Raw genomic sequence first — 17,432 nt, 5'->3', positions numbered from 1 at the left:
CATGCATTCCAAATAACACCAGATGGATTTTTATATTAGCTACTATTTCATGTTCAAGGCACAGCAACCGTACTGCATTTTTTTTTAAAGAAAAGAAAAGAAAAAGCAAGCCTCGGCGCCTCTGCCACACTTGCTTCGGCAAGATTAATTTTGCAAAATTAATTGGGACAAGATTGAGAAGGAAATTAAAATGCAGCTGAGTGAACAGGCTTTTCAAACACCTTTTTCTCTTCTTCTCCCAACCCACTTGCTTGCCACCCTCAGCAACCCTGCCAAGCTTTATTTTACCTTTGCTTCTTCAATAATCATAGGTGAGCACTATTGCCTCATAAAATCTTTTTTGAAAGGAAAACACCCAGGAGCACTTGGTTATTCCCAAACAGGAGGTGATAGAGCTCCATTCAATGAAATCAAAACCAGGTCATATTCTTGGGTGCTAAGAGAAGAAAGGCAGGAAGGCAACAGGAAGACGTCCAGTGTCTACTTCTCAACCTTGGCAAGTTTAAAATGGGTGAACTTCAACTCCCATAACTTTCCAGTCAGTTTGTTGAAGTCCACCATCTTAAAGTTTCCATGGCTGAGAAACATTGATCTACATTGATAAAAATGTCTTCCTCAGGGCATTACATTTAATAGATAAGTTAATATTATAAATATGGAAGGGTTTAAGAGTGCATTTTGTGATAGCATATTCTTGAAAGTACATTTTGAAAACAAGATGAATCTGATTATTAAAAAGCCGTCATTTCATTATTTGAAAAGGTTCATCCCCTGGAATTGTAAGAACTGGAAAATTGTTAAAATATTTCCAGTAAATATTTGCACGTAACTCAAAGAATAAGAAGCATTCATATTGATAGTAATGAATTTAAGATGTACTTCATCCTCACAAAAGATTAGAGAGAAAGAATTCTGTCCTCTGTTACAAGATTTTCAATAAAACTTAAATGATCATCCTATTTTAAAATTGAGTAGCTTTGGGAAACTATTCTTTTTCATTGTAAAAAATGTGTTTCCAAAGTATAATATTTTTTGCTGCAAGAAAAAAAAAGATCAAAAATCATTGTCAACTGTGGCTTCTGGGCAAAATTCCATATTTGCATTTGAGCACCTTCCTATAAAGTATTATAGAGAAATTTGGCTTATGTGATATGTTGATTTTTTTGTGTGTGAGGTGGTATTTGCTGTAAAATTTCATCAAAATGAAATTTTCATCAAAATTAATTAATCTCCTGGACAATGTAAGGGAAAGCATATAAAGAACAAAAAAGTACAACCATACTCTTGCATTTTTAACTTCTGATGCTAGCACTCAAAATGGTGAGTATCTTTATGCACTGTAACTCAGTTATTGGCCTGTCGCTTTGCTGTTGTGGATTGCGTACATTAAAGAAGAATTCCATTGTGGAATGTTTATATTTTTTGCTATTTTATGCAACATTATTTCAAGGGTTCCTCCAGGATTAGGAAAGTTTATAGAGAAATGTCCTATAACCAAAATTTTGCAGCTACATGGGGAGAAAGCAAATCTCAGTTTTTTTATTTCTTTATTTTTACTTCATAACTAAATGTTACGAAATATACTTCATACACTATATAGTACAAGGAAGAGAAGGTAGAATAGGCTTTTGAATGATTACAGAAGTTGGGTCACTCCATTATTGAGCATATCACTTTGTTCTTCCCCATTCCCAGCAAAATACAAAGTCAATATATTATACAATATAAGTCCCAGGAACTATACAAAATAAGAAAAAATAAACTTCTATGAAGCTTGCATTTTAATTTTAGCATAGAAAATGTATAACCCAATTGCCTCGATAGTGCTCTGTAACCACATGGCTGAGCTGAAATTTGTTTCAAATAATTGTTCTTATAAATGGGACATCTTTAAGGTGCTAGCAAGTACTGGTCTATATTACAGTATTAGAAAGGGCTTGAGGAAGACAACCTAGACTGTGGTAGTAGCATGTTTGTATCTTCATGAACTAACTTTCAAGACCAATCTTAAATCATTAGCACCCAAAAAGACTTAAGTCTCAGTTCAGAAGTAAGTCTTTCTTATGTAGACTCAGCTCTGAAGTTCCTACTCTTTTCTTTGATTGCTCTGATATAAGCAATTACATAGGAAGTCAGGTTTTTGTCATCTGATATCCAGCTTCTTGGAGCTAGATCCTTACTTAGGGTGCATTCATCATTTGCATATCTGTGGTAAAGAAAGTACTTTGTATTCCTACCAATTCTTCATCCTACACTTCTGCAGTTTCGTGCTCCTATCTCACATCTGACCAGTGGTGGGATTCAGCCAGTTCGCACCACTTCGGGAAAACCAGTTGTTAACCAGTTGAGCAGTTTGGTGAACTGGTTGTTGGAAGAAATCATTAGGGCAGAGAACCGGTTGTTAAATTATTTGAATCCCACCACTGCATCTGACCAAGCAGCTCAATTAACTATGTGATTCTTGAATGATAAAACACATGCTCAGCCTGTTATAGAGACAAACTATTGCAAAGCATATTTACATGAAACAAAAGAAGAATTTCCAGGAGCAACTTTCTGAACTAGAGAGGGAGATTTGGGTGTAGAAAGGAGAACAGAAAGACATGGGTGTTTTTATTACATAGAACTGCAGTTTTCAATATATTCTAGTTTCAAAAATTTTCCATAATGATTATTGAGAGTCCATAGCAGGACTCGTGCATTGCAGATATTACTCATTTTTACATATTTTACAGCATCCTCATGGGATAAAACCACTAGCTGCGGTCAAATAAGAAGGTTGAATCCTAGAATATAATTTTCCTTTTTGACATCCTCCTTACATTGGTCAACCTAACCATTGATGAATATATTCCTCCACAAACTACCTGTGTTCTCTTTCATACCTCCCTTTCTTCAACATCCTAAATGCACTAATATTTATTTAAAGATTTTAAAACAAGGCAATAGTAAAACCAGTTACTTCTTTCTCTACTGCCATACTAAACTCTGTCATTTTGTAACTTACACACCTTCCCCTCCACTGGAATCCACGTCTGTTTAGAGTTTAAAATGGTAACTGCGCAGTATTGTTTGTGCAGCAAGTTTATTAGCAAAGCTAATAAATTAGAAGAATGTCATGGGCAGCTGATGCAATATTTATGCCATCCAAAAATTATTGGAATTATCTCAGGCACTTTAAAATTAAATTGCATCACAGTTTGACTGCATGTTCAGAACAGCTGAAATCACAACCTGCTCTCATATAGTTTGGATATACCCTTTGTTTATCTTGGTTTCGGGGTTTTTGGCACAAAAATATATATAGTAAAATTGCTGTAGGTTCTGGGAGATTCCAAGCTTCATGCCAATTTGGTCTTGGTGATCCAAATATATGACACATAGTAATATAGGACTTCAGAGAAGTTGAAATGTAATTGGAAGATAGATGACGTAGATATTTTCTTCTGCCATGATCAGATCACTTTCTTTTCAAATTACAGACAAAGTTCCCTTGAAATTCTGCAAGATCCATTAGGGGACACCATTTTCAGTAGTTCCAATCCTGCCTTATGAGTTGCCCTACTTGGTGGTGCTGTGAGAATAGCAATTAGGCTTTTAAAAGATCTAATGTGGAGTTCTCCAGAGTTTGATACTCTCGCCTGTATTTAATCATTCACCAGTCGAAGAAATCATTTGCTGATTCAGGATGAAAGATCATTAGTATGCTGATAATGCCCAATTATATATTGCTAGATTGAGGTGGAGATGCTGTGGAAGTCATGCATTGGTACCTGGAGAAGGTCAGGATATTACTGGGACAAATCAAGACAACTAAAACTAAACTGAAATTACACTACTTGCTTCTAATAAACATGACAGCATTTTTTTAGAATTGACCCAGTAATTACTCTTGACATGGTAGTGTTCCCAGCTAAGGAGTTGGTATATGATCTGGGAGTCCTTCAGCTGAATTAGCAGGTGGAAATTGTGGTGGTGGTGGGAAGGGGATTTGCTCAGCTCTAGCTGCTGCATCATTAACACCCCTACTTTAATCAAGATGACTCATGCCCTGATTATCACAGCCAGACACTATAATGTATTCTATATGGGACTGCATTTAGAGATGGTTCCAAATGACTCCTGAAGGGACAAATCAATTAGTGTAGAATTCAATGTATTCACTGTATTTAGTGTATTCACTGAAATGGCTCCTGATTGACTTTCAGGTTTAATTCAAAGCACTTATCATCTTTTTAAGGATCTTCATAGCACTGCTTCATATTACATCATGCAACATCTACCTGACCAGTATGAACACCTAGAGGGTGTCTGTTGACAGCCTCTCACTCTGTGAGGGCTGAGAGAGATGGGTCTCATCAAAGGCCTCCTCAATGGTAACTCTAACTCTTTGGATCTGGAAGTGAGAATGGACTCCATCTCTGCTAGTATTTAGAAAGGCAATTAAAACCAGGTATTCTAGCAGGTATTCAGCTCCTAGTTTGTCCTGATATATTTCTTTATAGTTATTTGTTTGGACATTATATTGTGATTTTAACTATGTGTAGTGATTGTGTTACTTGCCTCCTAGCTGATTTCAACAACTTATGAATAAGACAAATGAATACGTGAATAATAGCACTTACCTTACTAATAATGTATATCAAATCTCCCCTTTGAAAGGAAAGTTCATCTGGGTGGGCCCCTGTGCAGTCCCATGGGCTTTGATAATAATTTGCATAACACCTTATGAATCCTAAGAGAGAAATTTCATTGAAAAAGTTCTCAAACAGTTTCTGAATTCCATTCAAGGGATTGACAGAAATACAGACAAACAAACAGAATTATAGTTTAAATCATTTTGTTTAAAACGCATACACACATACACACACATTGTAGTCCTCGACTACACAATTGAGCCCAAATTTCCATTGCTAAGCAAAATAGTTAAATGAATTTTTACCCATTTTATGATCTTTCTTACCACAGTTGTTAAAAGAATCACTGAAGTTGTTAAGTTAGTAACATAGTTATTAAATGAATCTAGCTTACCCATTGACTTTGCATCTCAGAAGGTCACAAAAGGCGACCACATGAGCCCAGGATACTGCTACAGTCATAAATACATCCAGTTGCCAAGCATCTGAATTTTGATCACATGACCATAGGGATGCTGCAATGGTCGTAAGTGTGAAAAATGGTCTAAGTCACTTTTATATATAAGTGACATACACACACATGCACGCACACATGATTGATAGTGAAGATCAATCAAAGTTATTCGAATTATTGGATAGGCTTTACAAGTATTTTTTTTTTAAATGTAGGATGAATGATAAGAATATATGAATGAAAATAGCTTTCTCTTCAACTCTAGGCAAGAAGATTACATATGGGTCTCAATACCAATAGGTATTTTCCACAGCTAGAATATTGAAATTATATGCATTTGTCCATCCCTATTTATCAGACTTTTTCCACAGGTTTTCATGTTTATCTATGCTATAAGGCTAGGAAACTATTTTTTAAAAATTAAACAATTCTCAGAATAATGAATTGCCCTTACTTAATACCAAATATATGCTATCATGAATTGTCAGTTTTCAGGATCATTTTATTTGGCATGCTAGTAATATTTATATGATTATCTGTCTATGCAAGACTCCATCTTAATTGTCCTGCTCAACATTTAGGGCTTAGATACCACAGATAAAAGTTCATGGACCCTTTTAAATTTCAATATTCCTGTAAAAAGATAACTTATAACATGATGTATTTTCCACACTACCCCTCAGCAGCAATAATTGCTTCTAATAACAGTTGATCAGAGGAACATTGGCTATTCCACCTTTCAGAAAATCTAAAGACTGCTGGTGGGCTTCCTCATATGAACGGCCTCCTTTATCTTTTCACAGCATTTCTATAGGATTAAGGTCAGGACTTTGATTTGGCCATTCTGTTAAGTATTGAATAGGCAGGCGCAGGAACCCATCAGGAGCCAGTAGCCAGAGTGGGAAAATTAAACGTGTGTCAGTGGCTGAAGCCACGGACAACTCCGGTTTAAAAAGGGCTGCCACGGCTCACCTTGCCATTACTGTTACTGGAACTGAATAAACCTGTAACTTGCCGAATGTGTCCTATGTCCTCTGTCTGCACCCACTATTCAACAATTCCAAAAATTAATTTTCTTCTGCTTTACTTATTCTTTGGTGGTATGATTTGTATGATTTGACTCATTGTCTTGCTGCATAATCCACTTTCTCTTGAGCTTCGTTTTCTGGACAGATATCCTGACATTTTCCTGTAGAAATTGCTGGTATAATTCGAAATCAATAACTTCTAAATCCATAATGTTGGCAAACTGTCCTGGTCCAGAAACAGCAAAGCAGTACAAAACCACCACCATATATCGCAGATTGGAGAAAGTTCCTATGCTGGAAGGCAAGATTTGCCCTTTGCCAAACAACGCTTATCATTCAAGTCAAAAAGTTCTATTTTGGTCTCATATATCCACAGAATACTCTTCCAACAGCCTTCTGGCTCTTAATCTTTTTTGGAGAGTTGCGGCTTTCTCCTTGTATCTGTGCCACACATACCATTTTACTTCTGGATTCTGTTGAAGGTGGAGTTATGGACACCTTTAGTTTCTTAAACATTACCCTGGGATTCTTTGAAATGTTCTGAGTATTACATGGCTTGCTCTTGATGTGATTTTGGTTAACCAATCACTTCTGGGAGGGTGACAATAGTGTTGAATATATTCCATTTATATACAGATTTGCCTGACAGTGAACTAGTAGAGTCCAAATACTTTGGAAAGAGGAAAAAGTCAGGTGACTATAAGCAACTTTTTTTTTTTGAGGTCCTGAGAAATTTATTTAGTTTGAGCCATAACACACTTCTAAATATTTATATTGGGAAGATCAGACTTGATAGTGCATCCAGAATTCTGTTATTTAAATAAGGCAGGTCCTTCCTTGATTGAAACATTTAATTTTCTCTTCAAATGAATTCATAATCCTAGAGGTTTATATACTTTTGCCATACCCAAACAGGAAGCTTTGGATTATCTCCTCAATAAATAAATTGACAAGTACAATATTTTTTATTCATCTGCTTAATTGGGTCCTCTTCAGTTTTAGGATTTGTGTGAATAACAGATCATGTTTTTGATCATTTTCAAAATTCAAAGGGTTCACAATTTTTTAAGCACCGCTGTAACTGTCCACTGGAGCCACAACAAGGGGGAAGACAGAAAGGACATTACCCATTTTGAATTGGAAGAAAGGAACGTCCTGATAAGAAAATGTTTAGATGAATAAAACCGCATACATCATCATAATATGCAAGAAAGATTTGTGGAGATGGTACTCTACAGACAGAACACAAATCTTGGTAATAGTTGGAAAGAAAATAGATCTGCTTCTTTTGTGTGAGATAAAAGAGCTTATTCAGGTAGTCCTCATTTAGTGACTGCCTCATACAGTAACCATGATGAAAAAGTAACCTTACGACTAATCCTTCATTTATGACCTTCGCAAATCTGTAGAGCAAAGGAAAGCTGAAGTAAGACCTTGAAAGAGGCGGTGGTGAGGCCCCTCGTCAAGAAGCCCTCCCTGGACCCGGCTGTACTAGCAAACTACCATCCAGTCTCCAAACTTCATTTTGTGGCGAAGGTTGTTGAGAGTGTGGTGGCACGACGGCTTCCCCAGCACCTGGATGAAGCTGTCTATCTAGACCCATACCAGTCGGGCTTCAGGCAGGGGTACAGCACAGAAACGGCATTGGTTGCATTGGTGGATGATTTCTGGAGGGCTTGGGACAAGGGTTGCTCCTCTGTCCTAGTCCTATTAGATCTCTCAGCGGCTTTTGATACCATCGACCATGGTATCATGCTGCAGCGGTTGAGAGGGTTAGGAATAGGAGGCACCGTGCTGCGGTGGTTCTCCTCCTTCCTTTCCGACCGCTCACAGTTTGTGTTGGCAGGGGGGCAAAAGTCGACCTTGAGGCGCCTCACTTGGGGAGTGCTGCAAGGGTCAGTCTCTCGCACCTTCTGTTCAACATTTATGTGAAGCCGCTGGGTGAGATCATCCATGGTTTTGGGGTGAGAGTCCATCAACACGCTGATGACACCCAACTGTACATCTCCACCCCAGATCACCCCAATGATGCCCCTGATGTGATGTCCCGCTGCCTGGAGGCCGTGCGGGTCTGGATGGGGAGAAATAGGCTCAGGCTCAACCCTTCCAAGACCAAGTGGCTGTGGCTCCTGGCATCCCGGTATAGTCAGCTGGTGCCATTGCTGACTATTGGGGGTGAATCTTTGCCCCCCACAGAGAGGGCTCACAATCTGGGTGTCCTTTTGGATGCATGGCTATCTTTAGAAGAGCATATGATGGCCGTGGCCAGGGGGGCTTTTTATCAAGTTCGCCTGATACGCCAGTTGCGGCCCTTTCTGGATCGGGATGCCTTGCACACGGTCATTCATGCCCTTGTCACGTCACGTCTGGACTACTGCAATGCTCTCTACATGGGGCTCCCCTTGAAGAGCACTCCGAGGCTCCAACTGGTCCAGAATGCAGCCGCACAGGTGGTTATGGGCGCGACTCGTTGCGTGACTCATTGCGCGAGCTGCACTGGCTCCCAGTGGTCTTCCGGGTGTGATTCAAGGTGTTGGTTACCACCTTTAAAGTGCTCTATGGATTAGGACCCGGGTACTTGCGAGACCGACTTCTGCCACCAATAGCCTCCTACCGGCCAGTCCGCTCACACAGAGAGGGACTCCTCAGGGTGCTATTGGCCAAGTTATGTTGGCTGGCGACACCCAGGGGGAGAGCCTTTTCTGTGGGAGCTCCTGCCCTTTGGAACGAACTGCCCCTGGAAATACGCAAGATCTCCAACCTCCGTGTGTTTCACTGTGCCCTTAAGACCCTACTGTTTCACCAGGCAGGGCTAACTATGTAATTATTTTAAATTGGGAGTTTTAAATTGGGGGTTTTAATCCGGGCTGAAATTGTGTAATATTTTTAATAATTTTAAATTTTGATATTTGTATATTTTTTGTTTTAAAATGGCTGTACACCTCCCCGAGTCCTTCGGGAGAGGGGCGGTATAGAAATAAAATTATTATTATTATTATTATTATTATTATTATTATTATTATTATTATTATTATTATTATTATTATTATTATTATTATCATAGTCATAATTTCATTTAGCAACCATTTGCTTAATGGACAATTCTAATTATGGTCACCAAATGAGGACTACCTGTACTGAAAGCCAAGTAAAGGTGCAATATTACTTGACTTACAGCAAGCAGTAAGCATAAGCGTATTACTACTAACAATTAAACCAGATATTGTTGGATTTTGGTTCCTAGATGATTATGCAACACAGAATTAGATGTACAGCCTGAATAAGACTATAGCATATCTCCAAAATGAGTTCTCTGCTATTCTATATCATAAACTTGCCACAACTGCTAAATTGTCCAAGATATTTTGACTCCATTCTGAAGGTTCATTCTTAATTGAATCATTCCCAAGTATAATATTCTCATGCCGATCATTGCCAATAGAGTTATGAATAAAAAAACAGAGGGCATTAATTTTATCCCTATATAAATTGAGATGAATGATTTAGAATGGTTGGGAGCATATTTTGTGGCATAGAGGTATGTATATACCAGTTCCTAATTCAGGCATTTTATACACAGTTATCAGAATGTCTGAGAGGAATACGAAAAACAAAATGATTATAATAATTTACTTATATAGTGTCCTTCCCTTCACTTACTGTGATTTATGAGTATATAGTAAAAACAATAAAAGCATATTAGAAACCATTATAGTAATTTTTAAAGCAATGTTAGGAAGAAGGAAAAATCTAATCCAACACTGTAGTGTTTATTTTAAGAAAAAATGATGTTTTATAGAATATTGGAAAGACCAATACCTCTTTTCTTCCTTTCCCTTGTTCCCATCTGGATTTGTTTTCTTTGTTTATTTGTTTTATGCCTTATGTTGTTACTGTTAAAAAATATTTTAGCAAATTGTAAACTATCCAGAGTCGCCAGGAGTCAGGTGGCATATATATTTAATATATTATGGTCCATCACACAGTCAGTGGAATGGCTTGCCTTTAGAAATTGTGGATGCTCCATCACTGGATGTTTTTAAAAAGAGTGGTTTGTCCAGAATGGTATAGGATCTCCTGCTTGGGCAGGGGGTTGGACTAGAAGATCTCTGAGGTGCCTTCCAACTCTGTTATTCTGTTAACCACAATTTATCATATGAGGATGTTTCCTGAACTATGAGCAAATGCAGCACCCAGAACTGCAGGAAATTCAAGCAGCTCCACCTAAGTGTTTTTTTCCTGAACTGGATATGTAGGTTCTGGCAGAGAAAGAATCAGGTGGTCTGGTGGGGAAGAGGGACTGAGGGCAGAGAGCAGGTGGACAGGAATGGTCCAGGAAACAGGCTTTCCGCTTTCAGCCTAAAGTCTCAAGGAAAAAGCTGGGGAAGGAAGGTTCCCTCCCTATGCACTCTGGAAGGACAAGTTTCCCTTTGAAGATGTCTAGAAGCAGTAATTGAGAAGGTCAAGTTCCCAGTAAACAGACCTTCACTGCTCTCCCTTCCTTTTGGCATGCAATTCTTCTCTCTCTAATTTTTAGTTTTTCCATGGGTTTCTGTCTACTTTCTTGTCTCTCCCTTGATTTCATGACCTCTTTCTTGTTTGCTTTCCTAGTTCCACGGCAGTTCTTTTGCTGCTTGAGTTTTCTGTTGACTCCTGGTAGCTTCATGGATAGAGCAACAGTATATAATTATGTTGGTAACAATATAGAAATGTTCTGCCATTGTCTTCTTCCAGAATTTTTACAACTTCCCAACCTATGGGTCACCTAAGTAACCTATAGTCCTGAAGTTTCCTGGTGGTTTCTCTTCCAAGTATTAACTGGTAGGGCTGTCCAGTGCTTTTGATTCAAATATTTTGGAGAACACAAGAGTATGAATGTAAACCTTTTCCAAAATTCCTTAAAATCTTTGAATTCAAAGGACTGCAAAGGGCCACTAATGTGTGTTAGTTGATAAAATTTCATAGATAGAGAAGCAACAATGCATTTTGCTTTCCTTAGAATCTGTGGGAAAGAAATTATGACTCATACAGTAATATATTACAATGTTTTAAAAATCTTCCAGAAAGAGACACTCCTATGTTTTATTATGTATAGGAGTTTACTTATTATATTTGATTCTAGAAGATGACTCTAATAAGGCTTAGATTTAGACACACCTAGCATCTATCAATACTGAATATGATTCATGATTGAAACATATATTGACACTAGCATCAATAAGGTCAATTGATTGTGCATTTTTTAGTTCAATAGAAATATCATTTAAAAATTCCTGGCTGACAGACTTTGTACACGTATTTTAGCAACAATCCCATGGTAAAACCGGGCAACCAATTGCTTTGGGGGAAATGGCATGGTATAGCACCTATTTATATATAAAGGATATAGTGTATTTACCTTTATTTCCAGCATTTTCCCTGTCATCCTGAGCAAACATGTTGAAGTCCTCATCTACAATAATAAGTGACATGAATATAAAATGTCTACTGGCAGACTAATTGTGCCACAAAACGTATCATCATTTACATTGCAGAAAAAGTATACATTTTTCTCCCAATTATAATCCATGTACATTTGTCAGGATGGCAGTTAATAACCCCACCCCCTAAAGAAGAAGCTGGGAAAGACTATAAGACAGTATTTTGTGAGAATCCTGCCCTGGTTTCTAATAGAAATGAAACTTTCCCATGACAAAAGTTTTTCTGTCTCTACGGGCCATTTGTGATTTTTGTTCACTGCAAAACCAGTAAGGTGACATAGAAGGAGTGATTGGAAGCTGCTTTAGTAAATGAAGGGAATTGCTGGCCAATATAAAATAATCCTCAGCAGCTAAAAGATGAGGATGCTCATGAGTCAGTTTGAAGAGTGGCTGTCAGGAGCTGCCTAAAATGCCATATAACGTTACTTAAAATACCTACTTGTAATAAGAAATGTGTATTAAGATATAAAATTCAAATATGGTAGATATAATGCTTTTGTTAAAATCATATTAAAATACATCCTGTTTGCATAATCCCATTAAGAAAGAAAGGGTGCATATCAGGTTTATCTAGAAATAGCAAACTCTTTTAAAAAGCATGTAAAACTTTATTTTTTTTTGTTTCCCAGCAGCACACAAATATTGGCCAGATTGAAGAGTTCAGTCTACTTCCCACAAAATAGTTTTTGCATGGTATGATGTATTTTTGTTGCTTTTGAAAGAAAGATGATTGTAAATATTTTACTAAGTATTTGTTGCCACCATAACCTCCCATTCCTCTATACTATAAAATATGACAGATTAGATTAAAGGAAGGTGATTAGAAAAAGGGTATGAGAAGAAAAGGTTAAATCTCAGTCACAGCACAGAACTAATAACTAACAAAGTCCATCCTATCCTCCCTCCCCAAATCTTTGCCATTAGCTATTTTAAAAACCTTCTTGGTGCTATTATTCATTTAGTCCGCATAATGAATCTCACTGTATTCTTCCTGGTTTTAAAACAGTTTTGCTCAATCTGATGTTTTCAAATGTTTTGAGCCACAGCTGCCAAATATCCAAACAACAGCGTTTTTTGGCTGCCACAGAAGCCTCAACACATACTGTATGTAGGAGTTCAGGTTGGAAAAGCTGTTTTAAAATGTTGCAAAATGTTGCAAAATGCTCATATGGAATCACTCCAAAGGAGGATTAACTAGGATCTAGATGGCATCTATATAGCTGTACATAAACTGATATTTGTTTATCATAAACAAGCAGCTCTGTATTTGTGTGAAATATAATCACAGCAAAAATACTAATTGGATTTTCACATTTTACTGATTTTAGGAATCTTGCAACCTTTCTAATGACCCTAAAGTTAGAATGAGACATACCCTGCTGTTTACCAATGCAGATATGTTCAAACAATATAATCATATTATGACCAAATTGAAAGAATACCTTCTTTAATTTCTTCATAATGTAAAGATTAAGAGTGCAGCTGTGAACTGTACTAGTATCTAATTTATGTTTTACTATGATTTCATTATAATTAGCACTTAAGTAGACAATTTTAAAGACTTGAGTGTGTTGAAACAATTTATTTCTGACCAGCTGAGTTCATACAACACAATCAGGTTTGATAAAAGACTAGATGTAGGAGATGACCAGGATGAGCCTGAGGGAAGGGTTAAGGATGTTATAAGTCTCTAGTTCCTTTGTGCCCACAAGCTCTAAGTGCAGCCAACCTTGAATTCCATAGACTTTTATCCAGGGGTGAAATGCTCCCAGTTCCGACCAGCTCGGGTGAGTAGGTAGCGATGGTGGCGGGCAGTTTGGAGAACTGGTAGCAAAATTCCCTTCCCCCCCCAGCCTCCAGCTTCGCCCTTCGGACTGAATCCTGAGCCGCTGGTTGCAATGCCTGCCTTGCTTCGCTTGCTATAATCTCTGCAATCCATTGCATCAGCAAGCAATTGAATCTCTCTGCCTGCAATCAAGCTCATTAGTGAGCAGCTCTATCTGCCTGCCTGCCTGTAAGTTTTTTTCCCCTTTGGGAGCTTAAAAAAAAAAAGTTAATTGGGTTTTTTTTTAGTTGTTCTTTTTTTAGACCTAGCCATTTAAAGTTTAGGAAGTTTTAAATTTAGCTGCTTTTATATAAAAATAAAAATAAAATAAAATAATATTTGTGCAGCTTTCTGAGATTTTGTGTGTTTCTGTAGTGTTTCACTCTAACTACACAAACACACAAAATCTCACAAAGCTGTATGTGGAATTTTGTGTGTGTAAAGTGTGAAAGTTGGTTTTTTGGACTTTTTGTGGCTGTGTGAAGTTCCTGCTTGTTGCAGGGGCCATTTTGGGTCTAGCACAGCTGCTTTTACATTGTGGGTGAGCCAGTTGTGTTGTGTTGTGTTGTGTGTGTGTAAAGTGTGAAAGTTGGTTTTTTGGGCTTTTTGTGGCTGTGTGAGGTTCCTGCTTGTTGCAGGGGCCATCTTGGGTCTAGCACAGCTGCTTTTACATTGTGGGTGAGCCAGTTGTGTTTTGTTGTATTTTGTAAGTTAAAAAAGGGCAAAGAAGTGAAGTTGACTTGGTCACGCCCACCTGACCACCAAGTTACGCTCACCCAGTCACCTGACCAAGCCACACCCACTAATTAAGCCACGTCCACAGAACCGGTAGCGAAAATTTTTAGATTTCACCCCTGCTTTTATCTACAGCCAATATGCTCTGACCATTAGCAGTTCAAATTCTTGTGGAGGGCTTAAGATTGAAATAAAACTATAAATTCATTTGAACTGCCTGGATTTCTGATTTTCTGCGCTTGACACTTGTAGCTTTATTTGCACAACATGCTAAGTTAGGTTAGTGTTAATTTTGGTCAGTTTTTTAAAAATAATTTAGAATGGTAAACTCCTGCTCCAGTCCTGCTCTGTTGCCTTATAGTGCATGTTGGATGTTGGATGTGGATGTTCTAAAACCAAAGCAAGCTAGTATCAGCAATGGGTAGCAGCAATACACAAAGATGCTAGATATGAATGATCATTGTATTATAGATGGCAAAGGTATAATATCATTTTGTATAGGAGAAGGCAATGGTAAACCACTTCTGTATTTTATCAAGAAAACCATATGAGTAGACCAGATAAAATGATTGAAAATATTGGTGCTTTAATGCTCAACAAGCTCAGGAACTTTCAAAGTATAAATGAGGTTTATAAGGCACCTAGGTTAAAGTCTTTGGGGCATCTAGTTCCTGATGTTGTCACCCAGGAAAATAAGACCTAATTCTGCAATTCTAGAATTACAGTGGGCCTGTAAAATGTAAGAAGCATGAACAAGGAAATTCAGTTCACTGAAAGATGGAATGAACTGACTAAAAATTAACATCTTAGGAATTGGTAAATTGAAATAGACTGGAATTGGATACTTTCTACCAGAAGATTATACTACATATTACTTGGGATGCAAAAACAAAGAAGGAATGGCATTACTTTCATAGTCAGGAAGGGTAAAACAACTAGGGTACTACACAGCACTTGGCAGAATGCAATTAGACTGTGCAGACAACTCTTTAATATGATGATTATTCAACTTTATGTTCCAACCACTGATGCAAAAGAGAAGGATGACAAATGTTATATATAAATGTTGATTTAAATTGCATAGAACATGCAAGCAAGACCTGTAGCTTGTGGCTGGAGATGAGAATGCCAAAGTTGGACATGCTAAGGAGGAACATTTAGTTGGACTAAATGGCTTAAAAAACGATATAATGATTTATTAATTGCTACAATCCAATGATTTCTTCATTGCTAAAACAGCTTTCCAACAACAAAAATAAAGTATGTGGACATCACCAGATGGAGCAAACAACCAGGTCTACATGTGAAGGGTTCGAGATAACTACTTTATTATGTTCTATCTATAATGCAAGAATCTCCCTAGATAAGGTCCCATGCAATTTAGGGGAGGTCAGGTATAAGTCTCTTGTGGCTGTGCAAGAAAACTATCTTTCTGCTTGATTCCTCTTCATTGCCTGGCTTGGAATGATCCAACATCACACTCCCCACATCATCTACCATGTCATGTTCATTGTCTGGGATCTCACAGGAACTTGGGAGGGTGGGTGGGAGCAATGCCAACTCAAAGGAGTTCCCTCCCCCGAGTCTGAAGACTATTTCCAGCCAGGCAGTGCATCCTGCAAAACATCCAGATGGTTTGAGAATTCCTCCCTGCTTTCCCTCAGGAACTGAAGTCCAGAAGATGAAAATCATGTCTCATCTGCTCCAATGCTTCCCTCTAGAGGTTCCTCCTCTGCCTAATTAACTCTTTCATTCACTGATTCCCTCTTAGGCTCTGAGATGGAATTCGCGACTGGAAGTTTAGAAGGTCTTGGCTTGTCTGGGAATCTTTGGTAAATCTTTGCTACACTAATTCAGGAGCATGCACAATATATTGCACATACTTGGCATTTTCCCATGAAAGTTCTGCTTCTGGATAGCATTTCCAGTGAATCAAATACTATATGCCTTTACTCTGTCTCCTTGAGTTCAATATTTCTTTTACCTTGAACTCTTTCTTGCCTTGAACAATCAGTGTGTTTGGGCATGAGTGCGTTAATGGCACTCATTGTTAATGGTGATCATAAAAGGCTTGGTGGCCTCTCTCTGACTAGCAATGAATGATAGAAAACTGGATGGATCTCTGTAGATGGTGCCAATTGCAAGCAAAAGGCCACAGTATTTACACACTGTAGAACCTTAAAGGAATTCAAACTTTGATCACATTTTTCTAGGATCTAATAGAAGCCAAAAATTTGATCAACAATCACACTTTGTTTCCTTCAGCAACTGCTGTACTTCTTGCTACCGCCAAGTGCATGGACTTTCCCTCTCCTGAATCAGCTGTGGGTGGCATGAGGGAGGGGAAACTTCACAAAACAAGATCTAGGCTCGTTTGATTATCCTGCAGTTCCTTCAATTGGGAGTCTATATATACACATAGTTAGTACAATTGTTCCAGATTTCATGGAATTCTTTGCCTAACCAGCACAGTCAGTATGCAGACCTTGCCTGAACTGGTCAATCAAGGATGCTTCGTTCCAATCCACATCTACCAACAACAACTTGAAATCAATATATAAAGCCTCGCCCTTCTGTTGCCTTGCCTGAGCTACCAATCTCATGGCTGGTTGTCACATATTGGTGGAAGTGTTCTTGATAGTTCCTTGATAAGGCTGTTGTTTACTGTTATATTGTTCATCTGTATTGTTTCTTGATTGGGGTACTGTTTACTTGATTGTTGGTCTAGTGTTAATCTTAGTGTTAATATCTGCTCATATGGATGTTGATTGCTAGTGAGGAAATGTTTGGTCTTTCCTAAACACCCAGAGGTGGGTTCACCCCACCTAGACCCTTAGCTTACAAAAGAAAATGCTAAACTAGAATGTAGGAAGTAGTAAAACGCACACAGGCAAGGAAGTGGGAGGTGACAAGTGAAGACTGACAGCAGATGACTATCAGTCATATGTCACAAGCTAAGGGGATCAGCAAATTCTAATGGGATTTCTGGAGCTTGGCTTGGGAGCTTAACTGGTGTTCTCAAAAGCAACACTCTAAGAGCAGAGATTGAAGTTTGACCTGGAGATTGGCAACAACTAGAAGAGAAGCAAATGTACTGAAACTGTCTCACTCCAGCTAGTGCAAGAATGTTTGGAAAAAGGAAATATAGTTGTATACTACCTTGTAGACTGTAAGTCTTTTTGTTTAAACTGAATATTAACAGACTGCGTATGAGGGGAGTGGTGGCCTAGCCATGAAGATGCTTGCCTCCTACTTGGAGGCAAGCATTCAATC

At 38.1% G+C, this 17,432-nt stretch overlaps 1 protein-coding gene across 3 annotated transcripts in view; it reads right to left on the bottom strand.

Moving 5' to 3' along the window:
• SKAP1 (src kinase associated phosphoprotein 1) overlaps positions 1-17,432 on the bottom strand; it is a 443,107-nt gene that overhangs the window by 39,683 nt on the left and 385,992 nt on the right. For all 3 annotated transcript variants that reach the window (XM_034415558.3, XM_034415557.3, XM_087892076.1), the window contains 2 exons: positions 11,518-11,571; positions 4,626-4,735 (listed from right to left, as the gene is read on the bottom strand). In XM_034415558.3, the coding sequence (XP_034271449.1) occupies positions 4,626-4,735; positions 11,518-11,571 (164 nt within the window). The remainder of the gene's footprint in view (positions 1-4,625; positions 4,736-11,517; positions 11,572-17,432) is intronic.

Source organism: Pantherophis guttatus, chromosome 4 (genome assembly GCF_059756535.1).
Source record: "Pantherophis guttatus breed Tessera chromosome 4, ASM5975653v1, whole genome shotgun sequence".
NCBI classification, from domain to species: Eukaryota; Metazoa; Chordata; class Lepidosauria; order Squamata; family Colubridae; genus Pantherophis; species Pantherophis guttatus.
This window is presented reverse-complemented; position numbering and strand designations above follow the sequence as displayed.